Raw genomic sequence first — 7,910 nt, forward strand, 5'->3', positions numbered from 1 at the left:
TGAGCAGGGTAAACGCTGGACAATCAGGAAAACCTTGAAGTCTCCCAAAACCAGCGGGAAATTATTCAAAATAAATAAACGAATCTAACCTTAATGTTTTATAATCAAAGCTAATTTCTGTAATTTACCGTGACTACTTCAAGAGGTATGATTTCAAGAAAAACTGAGCTTTTGAAACTTGAATATGCTTACTTCAACCGGTTACTAACATAATAACCGGTTGGAACAATAATTGCCAATCGGTTAGTTTGAATAATTCCAACTGGTTTCGAGAGGATCAAGGTTTTTCTGATTGTCCCAGGATTACCCGTTTTCCTCGGTTTTAATATCGCTAAATTAGCTGAGCAAGGTCTCAGCTCCGTTTCTATATGCTTGTCATGTAATCTTGACAGTTGTAAATAACGAATTTCTTTCACTTGTCGTTTGTCTTAGTGTCATCATCGTTATTTAATGATTTCAGATCTCAGACATCATAAATTCTCAAGTAAGTTCAGGTTTTAACCTTGACTTTTCCATAGAACCACTTCAGATTCCCTGCTGTCCTCCGAAGAAAAACTCGCTGGCTCAAATTTGTGACAACATGGTTCGCATTTTTATACTTGTGATATAGAAGTTTTTCAAAAATTGTGGTAAATCATGCTCACTTTTTCCTGTGACCCAGTTATAATTCTTATACCGTCTAGAAATTTTAATTTCACGGCGCAATCGCACCCACAGCTGATGTTTTTAAGCAATCTGTGACAGCCGCATGCGTATCAGGGTCAGTTAATGTAAAAAACTGCATTCGGAGAATTTTTTTGATTGCCAAAGTTTTACCTACTTCATAATTTAATTATATGTTGCTATCTAAGGTTACTACAATTCCAATGTTTAATGAATGGGCGACGTAACATAGGACCCTGATGTAAATTTTGTTACCTGGATAGTTTCCACCTGGTAATTACAAAAAAGATGCGCGATGACGCATTCGAATATCGTTTGTTGAATTCTAATTGCAATATATTTATAATGACTCCTTTTTTCTAGATAGCATGGTTGAATCAAGAGATGAAGTTCCTGCGACGCCAAAGGCGACAAATGGTGAGCCAATCAATTGGGCTGATTTAGTCGACTACGAAGAAACCAAAGCTTCAAAAGGTTCATCGTTACCTTCTAATAATGCAGTAACAGCTTCAATTCCAGTGCTGAAACCGAATGAGCAAGACGTTCAAATAGAGTACAACAACGACGGAGATAAAGTTGAAACCGAATATCGGATTAATCCCGATACGAACAAAAAAGAAAAGGTTTGTGTTTCGTAATCTGATTTTAGAATTGGCTCGTAAAATAAAACTAAGTCAAAAGTACAGTTTGATGCTCATATTGGATTGTTACTGAAGCATTTTTTTAAAGCCGTTTTTGGGATAGTAAATGTTGCGAATTTGATGGGCTGTACTACTGCTTCTTTCAGGCTATTGTTTGAAGAATTTGAAAGGTCATATTTTGGGCCAGAATCCCAACTCCTTCATCTAGACTGATCACCCAATTAGATCTTTTTCAGTTTTTTGAAGATTTCTTTTGAAGTTCTTGACGACATCGATAATTCAGAAACCAAAAAGTTTAGAATTACACTTTAATCACAACTCCCTTAGTTTCCTCGAAAGCACGAGTTCGGTTACTCGATAGGACCTAAATGTACGTGTTCTTTGACATGACGCGATTTTTTTTTTGCAAAAACGATTCACATTCATTTCTAGTGCTGTTGTAGAGGAGGGACGGTTAAAGTAAATATTTTTAATGACAATGCATTAAATGCTGACTTGAATTAATTCCTGCAATATTGTTTATTGATGTATTTATATAATGCTGGTATGGGCCCTATCCAGCTTGTGCACGACCGTACCAAAGCGGAAGGGCCCCTTTTATAATTTAACTTTTTTTTCTTAGCCCTTCTGGTAACAATTTATTGCAAGATCAATCATAACACAAGCGAAGCGTAGTGTATTATTACGAAAAAAAATTTTCCAAGCTAAGTCACAAAGAAAAGTGCTTATTTGTTGGAAATTTTGGTATATTTCAATTTAATTTTTTTAAGCTTATTTAAGCATAGGCAATTTAATAGCATAAATCGCTGCTTTATTTTTGGCAAGTGTTAGGTCCGGTTTGAAAAAAAAACAGTTATTTTGAAAACGTATCGGGTTTATTGTTTTCTGTTGTTTTTTTTGGCGACGCTTTGGAAAGTTTTTGCGCTTTTGAGGATTTTGAGGATTTTTGACCTGATTATTTTTAATTCTTTCATTTCCTCAAATATTAAAAGCACAAATCTGAGATGAAAGTTTCAATCAGTAGAGGAAATCATGGGTATGTTCGTTTCTCAAGTGGCTTTTTCCTAAATTTGGTGGAAAAAAAGGTATGGTCTCAAACATAGCTCTAGGGTGAAATTCCCTAGAGCTAATGCTCTGAAGCCTATTCTACTACTACTACTACTATACCCATTTTTTGATATTTTGGTTAATTTTCAAATTTCTCAAAAACTACTCTGCGAAATTGGAGATAAGGAGCGAAAGCACAAAAAACGAATTGTGCGACCCTCCTCTGCACAAGAGTCTATGCCTATGTCTTAAAAAGTTATATTATTAGGAAAGGTCCAATCTTTGAAATGTTGCATGTTTTTTTTCTAAAAACTAACCTGCCGATTCAGAGTTTGATAGTTTATCAAATTAATATGGTGCTTAGATTTTGACCCCGTAATCTGTTACGCCCTACAGCCTCGTCTTTTCATATTTCTGAGTTTGATAGTGAATGAGCGCACGTCTGAACTGAACTACAGAGAAAAGCTGACTGGTTTTTTGTAGTAACAAAATTTGCAGCTTTAATTTCGTATTTATCGTCATTTAGTTTGTAGAACAATAAAAGGTTTATAACTTCCAATCGATAGCATATGGGAAAAACATCAAGCTGCACGAGTGACTTCTTGTAATTGCAATTGAGTCCAACCCAACGAGTACACCTCCTGTTAAAAGATTCCAACTTTGCTAAATCAGTTTTGGAAGGCGACCAATGAGTGAACCGTAGGTGAGGATAGAAATGATGCAACTTGAATAAAATTGAAAGTTGTTGTTTTGATTTGTGCTTGCGGGAGCGTTACGTCTCAGCTTAAATTTCACTTCGTTGCTTTTCTGTAATTTATCGGTGATATGCGTTGACCATGATAAATTGCCAGTGAAAATGATGCCAAGAAAAAAATGGGGGCTCGTCAACTATATGACCATGAAGAAAGAATCAGGTGTAGTAGACGTATGCTTGAAAAACTTAGGAACTTTGCATTTATCAGGGTTCAAGTCCAATTAATTTTCATTACACCTATTAAGTAGGGAGTTCAGGTCGGCTTGCGGTAGTGCTTCGGATGTACTGCAGCATTTTAAGTCGTCAGCAAACATTGAAGGATTGCAAATCCGGTATATCATTCACGAAAATAAGAAAGACCAACGGGCCAAGTATGCTGCCTTGGGGGACTCCCCTGGAAACAGAAACGACCTGTTAGAGAAAACCGTCAATGCGAACACGTTGAAAGCGCCCTGATATGTAAAATTTCATTAAGTCAAGAAAATTATGTTCAGAGCCAAAACTCGCCAGTTTAATAAGAAGTTTTTGATAGGGAACTGAATCAAAGTCCTATTTGACGTCAGCATAGAACACAAATGAAGATACTCATTTCGTGGTTTTCAAAAATCTGATTGCAGAAGGTAAGAAGTTGGGTGACAGTCGAACGCCTGGTCATAAAACCAAACTGATGACAAGAAATTTTAGGCCTTATGCAGATATACTTTAAATTAAACAAAATACGCCCGAGGCCAAGAGATAAATTTGGAAGAAAACTAATACCACGATAAATATACACTTCAAATCGACTACCTTTTTTGAAAGAATCACTCCTTGTGAAAGAACAGAGAGTGTAAAAGAACTTAAGTCATCGTAAAGATGTGAGAGCTGAAAAACCAGAGTATAATTTTTGATGCCACCTGGCACCGTGGAATTGAAAAGCAAGATTTCAAGCGGATTGTCACTTATGGGTGGGTTCAAGTTTGTACTGTTCTTAATCAAGGTCATTAAACAAGGAAAAAAGGTGGATACCGTAGAGTTTGATTTGTGGAACGAGCGCCAGTCAACATTTGGCAGGTTAAAGTCACCACCTACCATAAAGTAGCTGCCGCAAAGGTTACCACGCTTAATACGCTCGCTTTGAAAAATGACATGAGCTGCTAAGAAGAAATCACTGAGTTCATCGAAGGTTGTGCGGAAAGAAGAAGCAGGGGGGGGGTTTATATTGATACAATGCAGAGAATAAATGACACGGAAAAAAGCAAGGTATCGCAACCGACGTTCGAATCACACATTATTGGGTAAATGTCAAAAACAGTCTGTGCAAGTTCTCATTGCAATAAGATTACCTCTGTGAGCACCTAAAGTTTGATCAGACCTCGCAATAACAACGAAGTCAGAGAAAGGACAGATACATGAAGAATCCACAGTAGAGTTAAGCCAAGTTTCGCTCAAGTAGATGATGTTGCAGCTCCAGGCGTGTAAAATATTATCAAAACTTAACCGCCCATCCAAGGAAAGTAAACGGTTATCGACGAAAAGTATTTCGCATCGCAAAGTGTTTCAAGTATCGACGAAAAGTATTTCGTCGATACCTGATAACTGCTTAGGATCGATGTTGAAGTTTCTTTCAGACCTTCTCTAAATGTACAGATGCATTGAAAGATTGTACTGACAGTGGAACAGCTTGTTTCAAATGAGTTTGAGTGATTTTGCTGTTTCGTTGGTTGAGTTTGCAACTGAAAGTGATTTAGATAAATTAGTTACAGAAGGTGCTGACGGCATAAAAAAATTCAGTATCCAGCCAAAAGCCACTGGAAGATTTTCAAATTTAGTTATCCGAATATAAAATATGTATTTTTGAAATAAACCACTTCCTTGTTAGTCTGAAAATCACCCAGTCTTGATATAGCAAGACAACGTCCTGACAAGTAATCAACTAGTAAACCGAATATAGCAACGACCCTTGGTTCTATAGAGCTCCAGTTTATCCTGCAGAAATTGGTGAGCGAATAATTTTTTAGGGTCAATGAAGATGGCAGGACATATTGGTGATGTCTGCGAAGACAGTAAACTGGTTTTGACGAAGGGACAACACATGTTGCAAGCTTTGCAGTTAATGATGACTCATGAGCAAAGATTTTTTCAGTGGCCATGAAATCCCGACGCGCCATTCTAATTTACGAGTAAAACCTTTCTCGGCTTGCTTAGGCTTAGTGCTGGACGAGGAGTTTTTCAGTTAATGCAGCTAGGGCATCGATTGTAGCAAACTTCCACCGAAAATTTAATTTGATTGTGGAGCAACAGCTTTAACGTTTCGAAGTAGCTATACAGACGTGAGATCACTCAATAGGTTATTAGGTTTCACTTGTCTCAATATTTTTACAAATCAGAAAACATAGAATGTTATTTAAACAAGATAGGTATGACGCAAATGTGTTATCGGATACTTAAAGAAAATGGCTTGCCATTTTAGTCGATGCTTCATAATTGTTAAGGAACGATGTTTTTAATTACATTTAAATGTGCAGATGAAAAGGCACATTTACTTGCGGAACAGCTTTAGTTTTGATTTAATTTCGGAATTGAATGTGGCGGTAACGGAATCCAGTATCTGGAACCTTTGTAGAGGCTTGTTTAAGTTTCCAATTTTCTGGTGTAGAAGTCATGCAGGTGATTCAATGGAAATTGTTTTTAAACTTGCGAAGCAAAGTGTATTAGTACGAGCTCTTTTTTTCGTTACTAAGTCGCGCAAATCAAATTGCTACTTTTGATGGCAGTTTTGATTCGGTAGGCTGCTGAAAGAGTATAATGTCATAAGTGGTTTGAAATTTGATTAGTAAAAAGTTAACACAGTTGATGCATTTTTAATTCAAATGAATCGAAGAAAGTCATTTGTTTCAATTAGCAGTACAATGATAAAAAGCTCGATTTCAGAAGTTTTCCAACTCCATGTATCTCGTAATTTTTTGAAATGCATTATTTATACATAATTTAGCCTAATGCTTTCCAATTTATTGCATGCAAAATTGTGTCTTTTGAATTTGGTGCTACTTATGCTGCATCGAATTGGCAATTTATTAGCATATGTAGCTGTGTTATTGGTGCCTAGTTTTTGAGGATTTTAAGCATCTGTGTCTAAGAGGTTAGTGCGTGAGACTCGAGTTCGCCAGGTTGTAGATTCGAATCCGACAAGTACCCGAGTTCTTGCTTAGTCGAGGCCTATTTCTACAATTTCTTATTTCACTTGATAGAGCTGCTTTTTGGTCGTGTTCTCGCAAGATTTGCGAAGCACAGCTTTGCCTCTGTTTTAAGCAGAGTTTTCCTTGAGTGTAAGGCTTCTAATTTTTTATCAGTTTTTCTAACGAACCTATTGTGATGTTCTCTGGGCTACACGCATTGTGCTTATTGTTCCGACCTTTGAAAATGGAGAGGAACTCGTATTCGCGAGTGTTTCAGTTTTTTTGTTTTCCATGCAAAATTAGGTACAACAAATAGACATGGCTTGATTGATAATCATATTAAAGCCCTTTCAGTCAAGATTTGAACGACATTAAAACTTTCTAAAGATTTTTCCATTGTCAAGAAAAAACGGTTCGAAATTTTCGATTATTCGACTATTTTCGAGCGAGTAAAGCGAGAGAGCAGGCTTATTTTATTTAAAACTGAAAGCTTATATCATAAATAATTATTGTAAATTAAATAATAATGTTGAATAATAATAATTAAATAAAAATAAATAATAATAATATTGTCTGAGTCAAAGGCTTTTATGTGATATAACGCAGGACCCATTTCTGATTTTGCGTGGAAAAGAAGAGAAAAATTAAAAGACACTCGAAGTTGCTCCCCATTTCTGAATCGCCAGAACACAGATATTACCACATAGGTTTTGATGCAAACTTTTGCCAAAAAAACTTTCATTAAATTAATTGATAGCGGTATCATTTTGTTTAGGGCAAATAGAAGTAAAAAATCTTTGCAAGCCCAAATAAAAAGTGTTTTTTTTTCTACAGGTGGTGACCGTGTACAGGCAAGAAAAGAAGCTGGTAAATAAATCAATTGCAACGAGAAAGAGATTGGCTAAATTCGGAGCATCTGCTGTTGACGAACCTGGTCCAAACAAAGCCACGACGCAGATATCAATCGAAGAAATATCAATGAAGTTCGTGTCAACAAAAGACACAGGCACTCTTGGCGATGAAGATGAAATGGTGAAATTGCAGATTGGCGACAAACTGATTTCGTGTAGACATTGTGGAGCTACAACTCACTTGTCTGCGCAGTGTACTTTGAAATCACAAATGGAGCAATATAACAAGCTTTCCCAGGAAATGTCTGGACAGAAGAAACCGGGCTCTATGGAACCGGTAGCCAATGGAAGCTATGTACCCCCAAGTCTGAGAGGAAAAGCAGGCGCAGCAGGACCCGGTGGTGCTGGAGGAATGGCGAGAAATGACCAGAATTGCATTCGAGTTTCCAACCTTCCCGACTTCGTGGACGACATGTACCTGAAAGAGCTGTTCAAACAGAAAGGAAGCATTGAGAGAGTGTTCTTGGCTAAAGATCGAACCACCAAAGCCAGTAAAGGCTTCGCGTTTGTGACATACAGAGAGAGAAGTTCAGCAGAAGCTGCAATCGAGACCTTCAACCGACACAGATTGGGGTGTTTAATCTTGAGCGTCGAGTGGGCACAGCCTTCCACACGTTAAAATTATTAATATGCAAGTGTGGATTTTTTATATTAAAATGAATTGCTGTTCAGCTTAACGAAGTATCGGGTATTCATTGTTGTAAATGGAAATGGCAATTTAATTTTCATTACGCGG

The 7,910-nt window shown here is 37.0% G+C and overlaps 1 protein-coding gene across 1 annotated transcript; it reads left to right on the forward strand.

Annotated features, from left to right (window-relative positions):
* Positions 1-1,022: 1,022 nt before the first annotated feature.
* LOC134856664 (eukaryotic translation initiation factor 3 subunit G-like) lies at positions 1,023-7,910 on the forward strand. Its single transcript, XM_063872941.1, has 2 exons — positions 1,023-1,286; positions 7,098-7,910. Exons 1-2 carry the CDS (start codon positions 1,032-1,034, stop codon positions 7,791-7,793), a joined length of 951 nt encoding a protein of 316 aa, XP_063729011.1. The 5' UTR covers positions 1,023-1,031; the 3' UTR covers positions 7,794-7,910.

The sequence above is a fragment of the Symsagittifera roscoffensis genome, chromosome 1 (assembly GCF_963678635.1).
Source record: "Symsagittifera roscoffensis chromosome 1, txSymRosc1.1, whole genome shotgun sequence".
Taxonomy (NCBI): domain Eukaryota; kingdom Metazoa; phylum Xenacoelomorpha; order Acoela; family Convolutidae; genus Symsagittifera; species Symsagittifera roscoffensis.